The 19,783-nt window shown below is 38.8% G+C and overlaps 1 protein-coding gene across 1 annotated transcript in view; it reads left to right on the top strand.

Annotated features, from left to right (window-relative positions):
* Tafa2 (TAFA chemokine like family member 2) overlaps positions 1 to 19,783 on the top strand; it is a 214,926-nt gene that overhangs the window by 78,151 nt on the left and 116,992 nt on the right. The window contains exons 2-3 of the mRNA XM_035451357.1: positions 5,689 to 5,841; positions 6,804 to 6,928. Of these exons, the coding sequence (XP_035307248.1) occupies positions 5,689 to 5,841; positions 6,804 to 6,928 (278 nt within the window). The remainder of the gene's footprint in view (positions 1 to 5,688; positions 5,842 to 6,803; positions 6,929 to 19,783) is intronic.

Genomic DNA, 19,783 nt, shown 5'->3' with positions numbered 1-19,783 from the left:
CTAGGATCTTCATTTGTGATGGAGGGGGCACTTTTAAGGGCACCTTCCTGGGAGCATCCTAGGGCCAAAGGTCCTATTGCTCAAATGAGAGGTGGTATGAAAACCCCAGGAGAGTTGGCAAGCTTTGTATACCGTGTTAAGAATTCCAAGAAATCCATCTTCATCTGATGTCATTTCACAGAAGTCTAGAAGGCATTTCTATTTATGCAGTTTATGAATGGAGAGATATTACCACAAGGAAGTATGTGTCTGTGTGTGTCTGTCTATGTACTGGTGACTTTGGAACTGTGATGTGAGGAAAGTTGTTCCTCTTTTTCATTTAAATCTTCTCCAGGGGTCTTCCATCATTTTCATATAATGCTAACTGATCTTCCACAAAGCCCGTTTTGTTAATTTGGAAAGCCTTAATATTTGATTAGATTAGTTGATCATGAGCTTTGTCTGAATCTACATAGAAAATTCTAGTCTGAATTTCCTACCATCTCATTAACCTTTTAGAGGAAAACTACAGGCATTAATTTTCCCTTCTTAAATTGCCTATTTTCCATTTATTGAACACATAACACATGCTGAGCTGTGTACATGAAAAATTAGTCTTTGTCTCCAAGAAGTTGGTTATGATAATGGGCAGTTAAGATACATAGCAAATTATTTATTTATTTGCAAACACATATGAAGGTGAATTAAATTATTCTAGGTGCTTTCATTTTTTTTAGATATCTCACTTTCCATGCTGTATATCTCAGCATTTAGAATATTGAAAGTGGATGTTTTTCTCACCTGAATGCAAGATTATCTATCATCTATCTATCTATCTATCTATCTATCTATCTATCTATCTATCTATCTATCTATGTATCTATTCCTCAGTATATAAGTACAACTTTCCCAGTCTGTATATTGTTACTTGTATGCATGTTTTCAGAGCTGAGCATTTGATATTGGATAACCAAATCGTCCTCTTCCCTGAGAAAGACCATTTCTCCCACTCTCAGAATTCCTTAGTTTCCAGTAGTTCTTTGTGTGTGGTTGAGATCTCTTGGCTTTTCCTGATCCACTTTCACATGTCTATTGGTGTTATCCTTGGTCAGTTCATGTTTAGACAGTCATTTGGTGAGACTTTATGGGTGTAGCTTCTGACATTCCTGGGAGACACATTATCACAGCAAACCCCCTGGTCCTCTAGCTCTTACAATCCTATTCCTAGATTGTTAATCCCAAGTCATATGATCCATTCTCCTGGGATGTTACCATCCCAAAACTGTATTGTCCCTATTCTCTTTCCATTGCAAGTCCCTCACACTGATTCCTTTCCTTCTGCTCTGCTTTTCAGAATTGCATCCTCCTAAAGGAGACCCTTGCTCTCTTATTTTCTGTTTATTCCCAGGTCTGAGATACCTCCTCTTACATTATTATCACCCACTATACTCTGATATGATCAAACTATAAGACCCTCTGCATCCGTGTATGAGACTCAGCATCCACTCACTCCAGAGGGACTCAAGATACTTAACTCCATAATCGTCACATTTCTCAAAGCTCATATTTTATTGCCCAATAATTGTCTCCATAACATCCTTATTGTAGCAGTCAAGAAACCAAACAGTTCTCATTGCCTAGTCCAAGTCCCCTGCCTGTCCACCCAAGCTAGAATTCTTATCCATTTGATGGTTTCCTTACACCCCGTATCCCATATTTTCCCTTTCACCTCTCATTGCCTTTTGCTGGATCTCAAAGACACTTTCTTTACTATTACTCTTGCTCCAACTTGCCAAGACATTTCTGTAATAACTTGGGCACTGAAATACCCACTCAGCCAGGTCTGAACAGTTATTTCCCAGGGATTGCATCATACTCCCCACTTCTTCAGGTGCTTTGCTCAGGGCCAGCTGAACCTCATCCTCACTCTCAGAACTCTCCCCCAGTATGTAGATGACTTTTCCTTGCAGTCTCTGCTAGGACTTTTCTTATTCCAGAGATCATCTCCTCTACTAATTCTCTTATCCTCTCAGGATTTTTGTCAGGTCAGCCTGTTACACCCCCTCACCATGAAGCTCTATAACTAGGTAAAAGGAAACCATCCTAACGATTCTTGGTGTAGCTTCAGTAATGGTCTTATTGCCCCCTTCTAGCCTCCAGCAAGCCATCCTTTTTACCATACATAATCAGTTTTATGTGGAATATCAACAATGGCTCATTTGACTTAAAACCTACCTTATTTGGTAGGTTTTAATGACCCCACAGAATTTTCACAGCATTGTCACTCCATGCATTATCTGCTGTCAGGGCTCTCATTAAAGGACTCTCCAGCCACCTCATCTTCCCACCTTCCAAACGTGAGGACATTTCTAGGGCAAGACTGGAAGAATGACTCTACTTATGTACCACTCTCTCACCAACCCCACTATGTCTTCACATTGATAGACACTGTCCCAGGTTAGATAGAAGCTTTCTCTAGCAGGCATGTGAGGTCACAAGAAACACTCCTATCCTTCCATCTCAAATATCCCTGTTGCCTTATCTTCGTCCCTGACATGTAACAATGGACCTGGCTTCATTTTTAAGGTCCTTGACACCCAACTACCTCCTGAGATATTAAGTACTCTTTTCCCTTTCTCTGTAGACTCAATCCTCAGGAAATAGCACATGCTGCCCCTGATGTTCTTGAGCAGCTTAGCTAGTACTTAAAGCTCAAACTGTCCTGGCTAGCTCTTCTGGTTCTTGTCCTCCATTGTTGAAGGCCTCTCCCTACCTTAAACCTTTGAATTAATGTTTGGGGGGGGTCTGTAGCCATACATCCTTCCTCTCTATTACTTTAACTCCCCTTTCTGGACTCATAGTCCTTGTATTTAACTTGCCAAAGTGTTACAATAAGTCTTTACTCCAAGATGCCTGAGCCCTGCTGCCACATGGGCACTTTCTGTCAGGCCACCTGAGTACTGCCCACTGCCACATTAAGGTCCCAAGTAACACATGAGACTTATATTAGGTACAAATTCTACTTAGCCAATGACTAGGATTTCTTATCTGCTAGCTCAGTCTTAATTATCAACCATAATCAAAAGACTTATGGTGGACGCAGACAGAATGCATCCTGTCTTCCTGGCGGTCACATGATGACTCCAGAGCAGAGAGCAGGAGCAAGAGGAAGAGCAAGAGAAAAAGGGATGACTTTCTGTTTGTCCCTGCTTATATATGAGTCTGCCTGCTATGTCACTTCCTGCCTGTATCACAAGACTTCTTTTCACTACATTTCCCAGAATCCTCCTCCACTCTTAGTCCTGACTAACATGCTTCTTCATTGGCCAACAGTACTTTATTTACTCTAATATTTTTTCACTTCCAGGTCATTCACTTAAGTCATAGGTCCATTTTGTGTTGCTTTTCCTGTGTAATATAAGGCAAGGGTCTAATTTTATTCTTCTGAGTGTTCAACACCATTTATTGAGAAAACCACTTTTTCCCTTGATGCACTCTTGATGTCTTTGTCAGAGATTTATTCTCTTTTTTTGGGGGGGATTGCTTTAGTGATCCTGGGTGTATTACTTTCTAAATGGACAATTACTTCTCTTCATTTAATTGGATCTTCACCAGGGTTGGCAGGACTGATCAATCCCTGCCTTCAGATACATTTATTCCTTGTTCTCTAGTGCCCTTCTATGTGCATTTCCTTTTCTTTGTCAGCAGCCCTTAGTCCTGCTGCCTTTCACATCCTGTATCCACAGTTAGTGCTCATTTCTGTTTCCTCCTCTGTGTGGGTCACATGCCTACAATGGTCGTGTTCAGTTTCTAGTTCTCCATATAACCTATAGACTCAGGGTTCTAAGGGTTGTCTCTGCTTTCAACCTAACTCTTTCTTCTAAGCTCCACTTCATAAACAGTCCCCACATTTATATAGATCACAATGGCTATATCAACATTGCACTCATCAGGATCTAAGAAAACTTAATGCCCCTCTCCCTTCACCTGTCTCCTGCCAACCCAGCTTCCTTTTCAGGCCTTCTCTATTAGACCATCAACTTTTTTTTAACCTTTTACCATTTGTTTGTTTTGTTTTTTTGATTTTTGAATTTAGGGTTTTCAAAACAGGGTTTTTCTGTGTAGTCCTGGAACTCTCTGTGTATATCAGGCTGACTTTGAACATGGAGATCTTCCTGCCTCTGCCTCCTAAGTCCTGAGATTAAAGGTGAGAGCCACCACTGCCCGGCAGACCATCAGCTTCTAGTTGTTCAGTTCATGATTAAACTCTCCACTGAAACTTCCCTCCCACACTACAGACCCTAAGAGGTTTGGGCCAGAAGTGTGGGTCTTACATATTTTAGCTTCTGTTTAAATACATGCAGTTCAATCAAACATAGAGAACTTCTCCCATTGGCATCTATAGTGCCACAAATATCTGTGGTTTTGGAGGTTGCACCCTTTTCCTGACTGTTCTCAGAAGTACCTGTCAAAATTGTAAGCCACACCTCAGTTTCTTGGTCTCATATGGCAGGATAAGGATGAGGATTATGCTGTATAAGATTTTCACCCCCAGAAAAGCTTAAGCAAGCTATCTAACCTGAGTTCCTGCCAACTCCATTGCTCATCTCTAACAGGCAGGTTGATTTGGTGGCATGATACACTGATCATATTTATAGGGAGAAGAGTTTCAAAGTGTTTATAATATTAAACTATACTAGATTTCCTACCTAACTATTTAAATTTCTATTTTAATGTTATATTGTTTTTTTTCTGAAAGCATATTCTTTTAGTAGAGGCTTAATTTTATTTTTACATTGGCTTTAATCTGAGGAGATGGAACTTTGTGATCTGTCATTCCACAGGAAGGACACTATGTTGAAGAAAAAATGTGGGGAGAAAGCAATACTGACAGAGCATGTGGCGATATTCAGAATTTCTAATCATCCCCAGAGCCTTGTTGGTCATCTTACTTTGAGGCTGGAAAAATGGTTATATGTGCTTGGCAGCTTATGAGACTGGCTTTCCAAGTGGCTGGCTTCCAGCTGTAATCTATCCACATTCTGCCTGCAGTAGTTGCCATTTGGTGGCAGTTGTCTCCCCAGGCAAAATAGGAAGAGGAAAGATTGTGGGTTCCAATGCTGGCTGGAACACGTGGGAAAACAGTGGTGCTTCTAGACCCTTCCAATTAGTTTATATCCAGGGAAACTGGGCAGGGAATTCTGAGGATGCAGTGTTCACACAATGTCACTGCTTCCTGAGAGGGTGTCCTTTGCCAAAGCCTCACCACTTACCCTGCAAAAGATCACAACTGTTACATCTCACTGCTGCGATTATATGACTGGCCTCAACAAGCACACTGCAGGGCACCGCTTCCAGGAGTTTATGTTCCAGTGATTAACACATTGAACAGAAAGGTATGAAATGTACAAATAGATATGTTTTTACAGCACCACAGATTGCTTCTTATTTCAGATTCCTTTAACAGCTCATTCTAATCCAGTCACTAATTGTTCCTGCTTCACCAAGTATTTACTGACAGAACTGGTCTCAGCACATTTAGAAGAGAAATCAAATGCGCATTACGGACTCAGTATCATTGTGTTTCTGGTTCCGCGCATGGCAGATTCATTATAGAGCTATATTTGATATATTTCTAATTGAAAACAGGAAAAGAAATGTCCAAAGCTTTCTCAATGCTGTTTCTGTCTTCTATTTTTGTTTGCACAGCTCACCATGTTAAAACGGGAACTTGCGAGGTGGTGGCCCTACACAGATGCTGTAATAAGAACAAGATAGAAGAACGGTCCCAAACGGTCAAGTGCTCCTGCTTCCCTGGGCAGGTGGCAGGCACCACAAGAGCTGCTCCATCTTGTGTGGATGGTGCGACCTCTTCCATTGTTCATTGTAACAACATAGTCAGAATTGGAACCCCACTATAATGCTGTTTTCTGGAGTCACTCCCAGGAGCCCACACTGTAAATCACACAGCAGAAGGAAGTTACTTTGGGGCCTTTTTTGTGGCGTAAATACCTCTAGCTAGAGCTAATTACACATCTCATAGTTCTGTCACAAAAGCATTATAACGAGGTTCCAGTCAGTCAACGTGATATTGTTGCCATGAAATATCGACTTCTAGGTAGATGGTATATGCATAAATTACTTGGGAAATGCAAGATGACTATAAAGGGTTGAGTGACATATGTTCAAAAAACCCTAGACAGAGTTTAAGAATAAGAGATAAAAGAAGTCAACATCATGTACATGAATGAATATCTGCAGAAAAAATTCACATAAAATGCTTTAATAGAGACGGATGTAAATATCGGTTTCCTTGTTTGATAGTTCATATTGTCATAGTAGATTATAAATCTATGTGAGAGGCTAGTAATTGTTGCATCATAAACAGTAATTTTTTATGTGACCTATTCCTTGTGAAGAAATTACTGTTTTATATAATTAAGTCTACAGACACTCTCCCAATTTTCAGCTGCTGTCAGAATTTCATTGACTTTAAAATATTGATTCATCTGGGCATGGGTATAGTTTATTATATATTTATATAAATCAGTACAGGAATTCTCAATATATTAGTCTCATGAAGTCTGTGTTTTCACTTGAAACATACTTCAACATAGTGAACAAAGTTATTACTTCCTGTTCAACAATTAGAAATTTATTAATATTATATATCCCATGTTACTTGTCCTTATTGTGATAAAATGAAATTTTATATGTAAGAAAAAATTCTCAAAGACACAAAATATATTAATTAGATCAGTGAATTTTTGTCCCGTGGCAGTCCGAAATAGAAATATTGAGCTAATTTTTCTCTCTCCTCATAGCATCCATAGTGGAACAAAAATGGTGGTGTCACATGCAGCCATGTCTGGAGGGAGAGGAATGTAAGGTCCTCCCAGATCGGAAAGGATGGAGCTGCTCCTCTGGAAATAAAGTGAAAACAACTCGGGTAAGTGGACAGCCAGCCTGGGATGCAAACAATCTCTGAATGAGTATAGCATAGGTCATGTACTGTGATATCATAAGGGAGCTTGTAGAACCAGAGGGTGTTGTTTTATATAGTGTGTATTTCCCATTAATTCATTTATTCATGGCACATTTTTATTTCAGAATACCATCTTCTACCAAACACCATCCACCTCCATGTTTTCTGATTAATGAACACAGTTTCTTCATTAAGACACTCCCAGAAACGTGAAGGCCTCAATCCCTCTTCTTTAGCTGAACAGTTATGGGGTACATTCTGGAAGAGACTGATTAGTTTCCAGCTGAGGTCTGTGTTGTGAAATCGATGATCCTGATCTTCCTGAGTTTTGGACTGTTAACTGTTCTCCTAAGGGTCAAGGTTTGCAGTCATTGCAATGGGTAACGTAGAGGCAATTAAGAATCTCATGATAAACACAATGCTCAGGACAGGGATGCGTTTCTGTTCTCAAGAACTTCTCTGGAAGATGGGAGAGCAGTGAGAAGTTGTTTTATTTTTTATTTTCAATCTTCCCATTGGTTACATAAATTTTCTTGACTGGAAGAATTTGACTTCTAATTTGAATATAATTGTAAAAATTGCAATTATAAAATTATATATAATTACGAATTATAAAAATTATAAAAATATATAAGTAAAGGGTTATATAATTACATATAAATTATCTATAACTAAAACTATAATTAAAAGTTAAACTTTTGTAATTTTCAATTTGTTTTGAAGGAAAGCTGATAATTGACTAAAGTTGAATAACTGAGTAGCAAAATAATGGTATAAGCATATTTTATAAAAAGTGACACCAAGCTAGATAATAGTATTTATTTGACATGAAATTAAGAAAACATTTCTGAGTATCTTCAGGTGATTATTCTATTGATGTCATCCCAATACATTAAACCCTGTCAAGAAATGTCATCAATGGATTGACACTAGATGCACACAGATGTGTCCATGTTTTGAATAGCACAGATAAAAAACCTACTTTGTGGTTTTTGCCAATTATTCCTGATTCTAATTTGTTGGTTAAATTTTGGGAAATACTTCCAAAAATATTCCAAGGTACATGATCAGTTAGTTAGAATAATTATATTATTCAATGGGCTATCAACAGTTCTAATTCATTCTGATGTGTTAACATTTTGTTAGTATTAAATTTCCTTGTAAGGTATTTATTACCATGAAATTATTTTCTCCTCACACTGTTCCTACTAAAAATTTGAATAATGGGAATTCACTAAAGATGTGAGATTCTGGAAGACATTGACAAAATAAGTTAGTAAAAAAGATGAGCTCTCTGTAGCCATTCTGTGTTTTCATTACTTCAGCGGACAAGGGGAAGCTGACATTTATTGGACCCATAAACATATGCTGCATGCTGAACAGGGTACTTTAAATACATTATCTAATTTACTCTGCTTAATAGCTCCATGAGGATGGTATTTTCATTTTCATTTTACTGATGAGTAAACCAATACTTAACAAAGTTAAGTGACTTCACAAGGTCACAATGATAATTAATCGAGGGATCAAGATTCAGCCATACAGTCTAATTCTCAAAACTGACCCATCAATCTGTAACTATAACTTAAATTTTAAGATATGATTTACTACATTCTTAAGTGATAGCCATGAAATTTTCCTTCACTTATTTTCAGATGAGGTAGACCTTTAAGAATATATTTAACTTTCTGGATCATTGAAATGAAAAGGTCAAGACGATGTTGAAATTCTCAAAAATTATTTTGTAATGGTGCCGTTTCTTTCCTTGTTGGCCAACTCATAATAACCCAAAATTAAAACTGAGCTTCACCTTCACAGAATTTATGCCAAAGTATAGACACAAGGCTGATGATAGAATGAATGGTATTGGGCAGGATAACCACATCTAGGCCCTATAGCTTACTTTTAGCAGTATGGTACTACATGATGCAGGACAACATTTTATGATTTTTTCCATTATTTCTTCATGAAGAACAGTTGGCAATGGAGTACCTTATAGAATGTATTGTCACCCATTATCAGGCTAAGCGTTATGTTGTTGTTGTGGGATAAAAACTGTGGCCAGGCAGGAAGCTCCTCAAATACCAGATCCTTGATAAGTTTTGTTGTGTCTATAGTTGGTAGTTATAAGTGTTGGCCATAGGCAGGTGGGAGCAATCAGGAGCAGAAGCAAATAGTCTCAATGGTTCACAGTATTCAAGCCAGGCTTCTTGAGTTACTCTTCTCTGTATCCTTGTAGCATTTTATCCTTCTTTAGTTTCTCCTTCTCTCTCCTCTCTCTCTCTCTCTCTCTCTCTCTCTCTCTCTCTCTCTCTCTCTCTCTCTCTCTCTCCCTCTTCTCATACTCCTCCATAGCCCCTGTTTGCCTTTCATTTTTCTGCCATGAATGCTCTCAAATTGCTTCCCCAGCTGTCAGACAAATGTCTGTCTTCCCCTTTCCACAACTCAACTGCCACCTGGACCGCTTGGCTCCCTCTGTGCTTCATGCTCATTGCCATTGCTCTTTGGCCTCTGTTGTTTCTATCTCCATGCTCCCAGCTCAACCTTCACTACTGGAAGGAGACAGGAGAAGACTACTCAAGGAAATCCTTGATGTGATGTAACACCAGGGCATGAGTGTAAGAGTTGTTTCCCAGCCAATGCAATAAGAGAGCTTAAGAAGCAAGTTTGCATAGCCCCAGTGTATGAACAAAACACACCATGGGTGCTTAAGTTTGGGACAAATTGTAGCCTTGTCTCTTAACATTGGTCATACTAGTCCCTCTCTGATAGGTTGATGGCTTAAGTCCTCTTCTGCTAACTTAGGTGGTTGCAGAGTCATCTAGAGTACCTGGAAACTTGTGGGAACATAAAGTCTGATAGAACATTGTTTCAAACTACACTGACAGTGTCTGCAGGACCAGGCAAATGATATGTTGTTGTCATGTAGATATCTTGAACCATCTGAGGATTATTCCAACAGCTGGTACTAGCGGTAAAAGAAGGGAAGGCCAACTGGTTCTGTTGCTCAGGGAAGCCAGGGCAGCAAAAAGGATCACAACAGCTGCACATGATGGAGTTTAGAGTGCTCCATGCCTCCATCATCTTTGCTGACTGAAAATGGACATTATATGTCAGGCTTACAAGATGAACTTAGTGGACTTATTTTTAACACTAGCAGTGACTTTAACAGTGTCTATCAGTGCCCAAGGGAAAGGCGAATTCCCATCATCTGTCCCGGATTAATGCAGTTGTAGGCACTCAGATTAAATTGCTTCTAAACTCTCTAGTGATTCTGAGGCCATGATTCTTATAGAAAGAAAACTAAGAGAAAAGATAAATGGATTGAAGGAAGGAAAGTTTTGATTAATCAGTGTAAAGTATTTTTCCTTTTGTGTCTTTTATAAAAAACATGTTTATTCTTTATTGTTTTAAGAATATATTTAAAATTTTCTTGCATTTTAATAATATAAAATTTCCTTTATATTTATATGTGACTTTATGTTGGTACGTGAGTATGAGTATAGATGCCTGAGAAAGCTAGAAAAGGACATCACGTTTCCTGGAGCTGGAGTTATAGGTGTAGGGTCACTCAAGCTAGGTTCTGGGAACTGAACTTGGGTTCTGTAAGATCAGTGGATGGTCTTAACCAATAAACCATGTCTCCAAACCTAAGGGGGAAAAACTTGTAAAACATGGGCATACTTAGATATCTTCAATTAACTGAATACTATGACAGTGTACCTGGCTTGTCAAAATTTCACAAATATGAATATTTATTGAATTCACAAAACAGTTTGGTCAAATATTGCCATACTACCATAAAAGTCAGTTTCTGATGTCATCAGCTCTGGCTTTCCCACTAAAATATTGTAAAAAAGTGAGGGAAGAAAGAAACATCCCTTAAATAGGTTGGGGCACAATAGTACTATACAGAGAGTAAGTATTGGACAGGGATGATTCTTCCATGCATAAGTAGATATAATATTATTAGAAGCATGAGTCATTATTTTGTTCATTGCTGTCATTGTCCACTTGCCAGTCTTGAATAAGAAGGCACGGATTGCCAGATTTCTATGCAACCATTATCCCTGATTTGGCAGGTTCTGGACACAAAAGGATGCCTAGAAGAGAGTCTGGAAAGGTTACAAAGTAGCTTTGCAAGCTTCTCTTAGCCCAAAACTATTCGTACTTCAGAGGCAAACTATGATGGTCATATGGGATTTTCACTGCTAGAAAAATGGCCAGAGCTGTGATTAAAAATTTCAGTAATGTACACCCTCTCTTATCATTACCCATATCCAATCTGGAATGCTCAGGTAAGTCTCACAGTGAAAGAGAGCAGTCAGCCAAATCCAGTAGTGAGGCCTGCATAGCTTCAATAGAGAGAAATGGAATCTTCCAGAACCAAGGAGACATCAGGCCTGGGTGAGTGTTCTCCTGACCAATTTGGAACCTTAGTGCCCTCGACACAAATGTGAATTATACCATGCTTCTGCCTTTACATCCATTCAGAGAGCTTTGTTGTTGTTGTTCCGACCTATTTTCTTCTCCAGAAAGGAGGGTAGACAATGAACAGATAGCCTTTTAGGAAACATCAAATTTTTGTTCTCAGACACATTTATTCTGAAAAAGCATAGGAGATGCAGCATCTGTTTCCAATTTTTTCTCCCCTCTCATGCTTAAGGAGAAAAAAATTTAGGAGCATCTATGACATGCAAAACTCTCTCCTGCATTACTTTTAAGATTTAAGATGAAAAGAAAGGAAAAATCTTATGAGCCTTTTATTTTGAAGTCACTTTCAAAGATAAATAGTGAGGAACTTGTTTTAGAGTCATTAATAAAAGAATAGTCTCTCCAGTGTAAAAGAGCACATAATTATATGCTAATTATACAGTACAAAATAGCAGGGGGAAAGGTGCTTCTAGCTCGGAAGATAGGAGGAAATATCTTTAACACTGTTGGGACCGTCAAGAAAAAACAGACTCTGCCTCATTTCTTTTAATGTTTTGATATTTTTCTTCCTCTGCGGAAGATCTGAGGAACCCGTGGACTGCATTAGAATTTCAATTTCTTATCTGTTGGTATGGACCTCATGCTCCAAAACACAGGGGTCAGTAGCTCTCAGGTCTGATTCTTACCAAAGGAAAACATGACAAAATTTACATTATAAGTGACTCTGTTGTCATGAGAAATATTAACTTTGGGAATCATGTATTCAAAGTCTACCTACTTTTCCTATTCCTGTGGCATAATTTGTAGAAGCTGGAGTGCTTTTACCTTTATTCATGTACTTAAAATATCTTAACCAGATAGGAATTCTGTATTTTTTAAAAAATATACCTTCAGATATGTGATAGGTAGGGTTTTAGTTGGGGGGTTGGTAGGGGAGGAGGGGAGGAAGTGGGAACTGGGAGTGACATGTAAAACAATCTTGTTTCTAATTCAAATAAAAAAGATGGAAAAAAGAATGAAAAAAATAAAAAATAAAAATATACCTTTAAACAAAATTGATTTTTAAAGGTGATACAGTGTGAGTGAACAGATGTTAAGAATTCTAGAGCATATAGTAACAATACTTATAATTTAAACACAAAAGCAAATACAATGTTGACTTAGCTGTCAGGTGTAGTACACCAATCCTACTTAACTTAGTCAACCATACTAGACAATATGGACAACACCGAGTTATATGGGATAATCCTTGCCCACAGGTAACATATGCACCTGAGACAGGGAAATGAATATTATTTGAGGCATCATTGTTTTCTTTATCTCTATGCAGAATCCTGCATAGCTGGACATTGGAATCAATTGGTAAACAGTATCAAGACTAATGTTATTAAAATAATACACCACCAAATGTCCTTGCTTTAGCTCTCTCATCTTCAAAAGCATGAAGATGTCAAACTGGATTCAGTTTCAATCTCTCTGTCTGTATGTACCAAGGACATTTCTAACTTCCTTCACAGCTAAATTAATATGACATTAATATATGGCTAACCTCGGAAGACTGATGAGACCAGTTTTTAGAAGGGAGGAAGGAAACATCTTCTTGTGAATTTTGCTGATAAAAGTGTCAAGTTGCCCCTTTACAGATGAAGCTGGATTTTGTACCAAGGCTGAATGTTGGTAGAAACAGGGGATTAGGGTGCTGATTCCAGATCCGAGGCAAAGGGAGAACAGAGCATGAAGATTAAAGATTACTTCATTACATTAAGATGGCATGGTGCGCATGCCATTTTCACTCCCAATGCTCATGTTGCCTGGCAAATATAAGTACACATTTAGAGTAGTGTGGTTCTTTTTTATCAGCCGTTCTTATCCAGCATATCCCCATTCATTTGTCTTCATCTCTCTACCAGGCAGGTCCTAAATTGCAGTCTAGTCTACAGCACAAAGGCAAATGACCTTTAGGGCTGTGGCTTATAAATTATATTAAGGCACCTACAGTAAGATATATATCTTATCTTGTGACCCATTACATACAACACACACATATTTGTGTTACACTACAGTTAAAGTTGGACTGATATTTTTGGTTGTCTTTCTTACCTTTTGATCGTTTTCCTTCCCCCTTTCTTTCCCTCTTTCCACTCCTTCCTTCCAATATCAGCCCCATAAACTGATTTTATCACTTGCAGACTCCATCTGCCTACATTTCCCAGAATTTTCCTTATCTCCTAGCCCTGCCTATCTTCTTGCCTCTATTGACCATAGAGTTCTATTCATTAACCAATAAGAGAAACACATATACAGAAGGACAACCCCCATCAGTATTTTGCATTTTAGAAAGTGCCACTTTGATATTTTGTTGCCTCCTGAGTCTTCCTCCATGGAACTTGTAGAGATGCTAACTCCTTAATGAAGAGTTTTCAAATCAATCTAGTCCTCACTTTTTAATAACAGTTTTCAATATATTGTTTGGGGGTTAAACATTTCATTTACTTTTGAGATATAGATTTTGTGGAGGTAAATACATATGACAAATAAATACTAATTCAAAAGTGCTGTATTGTTTACTGTTTTAAAGATTTGTTCTAAGTTCCAAGTAAAGACACCAGTGAAACAAAACCAAAGAAATAATTTTTCCCCCAGAACCTGTACTTTCCTAAGCTGTATTAGTTTTCTGTTGCTGGCGTAGACGTTAAGTTTCAGTGACTTAATGCAAGGCCTGATAATTATGTGTAGATTATTCGTGTAAGCATAGGTGGCACAACAGTATCTGTTGTCTGAGTTTTTGAAGGGAGAACTAAAGGGTGGGCATCATATTTTCATATCAGGCCTGTTTTTCCTTGTGATGAGTCTGGGGAGAATCCATTTCTAAGTTCATTCATGTTATTATCGTCAAGTTCTTGGGGACTGTAGGGCTGGAGTATCTGTTACCAGAGCCTCTGTCACCTCCATTAGGATGACGGTTTTCCTCGTGACATTGTCTCGAGTCTGAGAGATCAGTGGCATGCCTCCTTGTGTCGGAACATCTCTGTCCTCTCCTGTGCCTCATCGTTTCTCTGCTTTCCTCCTTTGGTGTATTTGAACCAACTCCTCTGCCCATTGTCAAGTGCTGCAGGGGATGAGATTGTTTCAACATTAGGGCCGTTTATTTGGAGTAGTGTTCTCTGACATTTGGCTGCTTCTTTGGGGAGCCACATGATATGAAATGTGATATGTCTGTCTGGGTGACAAAGACACAGCAGATCCTGCCCATTACATTAGAGGAAACAAAAAATTAATAAAATAAGGAGCACATTGGATGGTGGTGTTATATCACAGCAGGAGAAAAGGATGGGAAAGGGAGAGTTCGGAGCAAATTTGTGTATTTGATTGAAGGTTTGAAGGTGGGGGGTGACCCACATGGAGTTCTCTAAGCAGATGGAAGAAAAAGTCCCCGAGATGGCAGCTGTCGTAGGAAAACCACATCCAAGGGATACCAGGATATCTGGGATAGAGCAAGTGGTAGAATTCAAGGCATCTTTAGCATGTCACAACTGACTTAATCTTTCGTCGTAAACATGTAGAAAATGGGAGCTGTTGTGAGCTAACATGGACAGAATTGTGGAAAGGGTTTATTTTTCTTTCTTTTTTTTTAATACTAAGTAACTCTAGGACATTTGACATAATGGAAAATCTGGTCTAACACCTTTTCTTGATATTTCATAAGAGTAGGTGAATATTTTCTACTATTATAATGAGAAAGACAGACACTGAGTGAGTAGAACTCCTGTTAGAGAAGCTAAAGTTTTAAATGAGGAGGCAATTAGAAGCAGAACACTTAAGGAAGTTGGTAATCATGGTAATAACATTAAGTTTTTTATCAGGAGGTTTAGACAGAAACGGATTAACGTGTGGACAGTTTTCACACCAATTAGACACTGCATTCAATTCAGGTAGGAAACCAGGATGTGGGATTGGCCAAAGTTAATGCTTTAAATTAGGGAGCCACACACTTCATAAACAATAATTTAACAGGAGTAAGAGTGCCTACCTTGGCAATTGTTTAGAGAGTTATTGGAAATTAATGCAAAGACTTCAAGTAGCAGATCACCAGAGCTGTATTTCTCCAACATGGCCTGTATCTTCACCATTAAAATGAAAAGTGGGCAACAGATCAGTGCTTTGGAACTCCCAGAGGATGGAGACAGCTCCATACTATTTGAACCATGCATGTGTTCACAAATGTTACCCCAAATAGTATGCTTATGAACTTAAAGTTAACTGCGAGTGTTCACACACTGTAATGCCATGTGGGTTGGGCACCATTTAGATAGCAACTCTGAGGAATATCCGAGGCCATAGAATTATGTGGAGAGAGGATCCTAGGTCTGCTCTTATGTTATGGCCAAAGGCTAAAGTTCTGTCATGTTAGTTAAAAAACATTTCAGACTTAATATTTGCTGAAGGTAAATATACCTGGTGTGTCATCCAACACTTTTATCTATTTTTGACTATGTGGGGTTCCCTAAGGAAAGAATAGGACTTTATGGGACCTGAGTAATAAAAGAGTGGAAAGGAAGTCATTTTCTCCAATAGTGTCACCTCATGTTACCTGTCTGCTATCCAGTGAATCTGACCATATAGGCACCTCCCTAAACTCATTGCTCAGAAAAACAAACAACCAACAAGGAGATATGACATATGAAAGTGGGGGGTGGATTGTAGGGGGGCAGAAGGTTCAATGGGAGGGTGATCAGAGGGCACAGGAAATGTGTGTCCAAAATATTTTATATATAAACATATGAAATTAGGAAAGAACACACCAAAATTAGGAAGAATATATTGGGAAAAGAAAATGACTAGGAAATGGAAAAATATTAGATGGTGACACGCAAGGAACCACACATTGGAGACCTCAAGCCTTTATTTCTATTTTGGGAGACAAACTTCCTACTTAAAAATGTATGTCTTTGTACAGATTGTGGCGCTGCATATATTCGATCAAAGCTACTTTCTTCCTTACAACCTTGCACACATTGCACAGGGACTTTAAAAGCATTGTGAATGAGTTCCCTTACAAGGTAAAACTCTCTTTTTTGGTGAATAGGGTGAAGAAGGTTCAGTTAAGTAAAGTGGAAGGTATTTTTCCCCCAGTGAGCACAGGATAGTTTGTGAATGATGACCTGGTGGTGTGTGACTACCTGGGGTACATGAAAGCACAGCTGGGCCCCAAAGCCCTCATCTCTCTAGGAAGACATTCAGCAGCAGCTCCCTGTTGGATGATCCACATCTTGTCAAACCTGTCTCTCAACTTCGGAGTTGAGCTGACCTGGGCTTTATATGAAGGGAGGAGCTGGGCTTCCTGTTTGAATGATCAAACCTCAGCTGGACATAGCCAGTAAGATTACAGACCCCAATTTTAGTGGTTGAGAAAAAGATTTATGTGTTGGATTTGTGGATATTAACCTCTGAGAATAGAAATACAAGAATAATGTGTTTTTAATCATTGTAAGATACAGCAAGGAAAGAAAAAAATATTTGCATGGCTATAGGGAATCACAGCCAAAACCACTGAATAACATTCAATATTATTATCTTGATGAATGGGCTGCCTTTGAAAATAAGAGGTTCCTCACCCTTGGATGTCATCAATTTGTAACTTGAATGATATGCTAAAATGCAGGTTGACTAGATCAACAGCAACACAGACAGTAACAGCTTATGCAAAAGCTTGGAGGGATACATCAAGTCTTAATTATGGAATCAACACTCACAGGGTGAGGTAATGAATGCGAAAGGAAGTGGGTGACTGGGAGTTTCAGGGAGCAGAGTGGTAGCAACCTGATTTGGTGTTACGAGAAACTGAATTTTCTATGTGGAAAATTTGGATTTTAGTCTCTAGGCACTGATGAGCTCTGAAAGAGTCTTATGAGCTTAGGGAAAGGGAAAGGTCTGAGTTATAGTTGGGTACATTCAGATATAAGGGACCAGATGGAGGTACAAGATTATGGGATTGAAATTAGTAAGGAAAGTGGTAACATTGTGGGTGTAGAGAGATAATCATCAAATCATCTTGATTCTACTATTTAAGATGAATATAAGAAGTGAGTAAAAGAAAAATTCCAGACTCATATTCCTCATTTATGCATATTACTCATATATTCACATCTCCCCTTCTCCCTACCCACCCCACCCCACCTTCCATCACTCCTCAGAGAGGGTGAGGCCTCTCATAGGGAACCAACAAAGTCTGTCATATCACTTGTGGCAGGACCAAGGCCCTCCCCACTGTATCTAGGCTAAGCAAGGTGTCCCTCCAGAAAATGGGCTCCAAAAAGCCAGTTCATGCACTAAGGATAAATACTGGTTCTACTGATTGCTAGTGACCCCATAAACTACCCAAGCCACCCAACTGTCACCCACATTCAGAGGGCCTAGTTCAGTCTTATGCAGTTTCTCCAGCTGCAGTCTGCAGTCAATGTGCTCCCACTTGTTTGGGTCAGCTGTTTCTGTGAGTTTCCCCATCATTGTCTTGACCCCTTTGCTCATGTTATCGCTCTTCCCTCTCTTACAATGGACTCCAGGAGTTTGGCCCAGTGCTTAGCTGTGGATCTCTGCATCTGCTTCCATCAGTTACTGGATGAAGCTTCTATGATGACAACTAAGATAGTCATCAATCTGATTACTAAGGAAATAAATAAATTTGAATATTCTTAAAAGACACTTTGTGTCACAGAGAAATCTGCATGGGTACCCTGATAAGAAATCTCAATTTCCCAGCTTCATGTGAGATTCCTAAGTGTCTGGTCAGACAGCCAAGCCTCCTTTGTGATTGAATTTCACAGACGAACTTGTTGAAAGTACAGCCGCATGTATAATACTGATGTGAACCACATACATAAGTCATTTGCCTCCAGATTGTAGCTTTAGGGCTTCTTAGATGAGTTGTGAGGAAATGTGCTTATGAATAAAATTTGATAAACGTTATTAATGATAACTTTTAACATACTCCATTTTTACCTATGTTAATGGTCTATGGAGATCTATCCAGTGATGTGTTTACCGCATTATTATTTAATACTGTAGGTAAGGATAAATATTGATAATATGACAAACATGTTTGCACACCTGAGGTAAAAGAACACTACATCATGGCAGAATTTTCTTCAATAGCAATAGTATTGCTATTGCTATTGAGGGTTTATCCTGCCTGAGAATACAGCAAATACAGAGAGAATGAGACATTGTCAAAGTGGACCCAATGATTGTTCATTTTCCATTTCACTGAGCATGATGCACTGGAAGTCAGCAGTACTGTAAAGCTGACAACCACCCTCCTGTTTCTTCTGCATAGTAGTCCTCTCAGCCTTAGTTCAACAAGCATCCTTCAACTTTGTCTCATGATAAATGCTTATATTATACATGTAGCTCTTCTGGGGCATTGCTACTAGTACTTTACTTTGGAAAGCTTGGTATTATTGTATAAAATATCCTGTGTTTATTCACAATTAAATGTATGTCACTCCTGAAAAGTCTTATGGAATGCTCTGTTTTTCATTCACTCTTCTGTGACTGTACATCTTTTGCTTTGGAATAGACATACTTGATTTTTCAGAGATGCTAGCTTGTTTGCTTCTTTTAGTATAGCACAAAATTGGAGATCCATTTCCAAAATCCAGGAGGATAAAGTAGCCACTGTTTACAAATACCTATGTCAGTTTCTTCTTCACATGTTTTGAAAGGAGGATGAACCCAGAAGAGATATCTCTTGAAGATGTTCAGATAAAGAGGTATTATGGTTGATGCTCAGTCATTCGAAGGCTTTGTTTACTATTCACATATAAAGTAAAAAAAAATGCATGTTCAGAAAGTCAAGCCTGATGACTAATTATAATTGTGTCAAGTTGGCTGGTCTACAGTGCCCAAATATTAAATTATACATGTTCCTTGTAAGGGTGCAATTTTAAAACTCATTTTTATTAATTAATTGTTTTCCTCTAGCCCAATCACAGTTTCTCCCTCCCTCCTTTTCTTCCCAGTCCCTCCCACCAACCCCACCCCCCCACTCCTCTTACTTTGTCTTCAGAAATGGGCAGGCCTCCCATGTATATCAGCCAGCCATGTTATGTCAAGTTGGAGCAAGACTAGGCACCTACTCTCCTATTGAGGCTGGAAGAGGCAACTCAGTAAGAGGAAAAGGTCCAAAATTTAAGTGGGAGAGCCAAAAATAGACCCTGCTCCATCACTGTTAGGAGTCCCACAAGAGGATCAAGCTATACAACTGTAACATATATACATAGTCCCTAGGTCAGTCCCATGCAACCTCTCTGGTTGGTGGTTCAGTCTCTGTGAGATTCTCTGAGCCCAGGTTAGTTGACTCTGTGGTTTTCTTATGGTATCGTTGGT

The sequence above is a fragment of the Cricetulus griseus genome (assembly GCF_003668045.3).
Source record: "Cricetulus griseus strain 17A/GY chromosome 1 unlocalized genomic scaffold, alternate assembly CriGri-PICRH-1.0 chr1_0, whole genome shotgun sequence".
NCBI classification, from domain to species: Eukaryota; Metazoa; Chordata; class Mammalia; order Rodentia; family Cricetidae; genus Cricetulus; species Cricetulus griseus.
The sequence above is the reverse complement of the archived record's forward strand: the minus strand, read 5'-3'. Positions and strand labels throughout refer to the sequence as shown.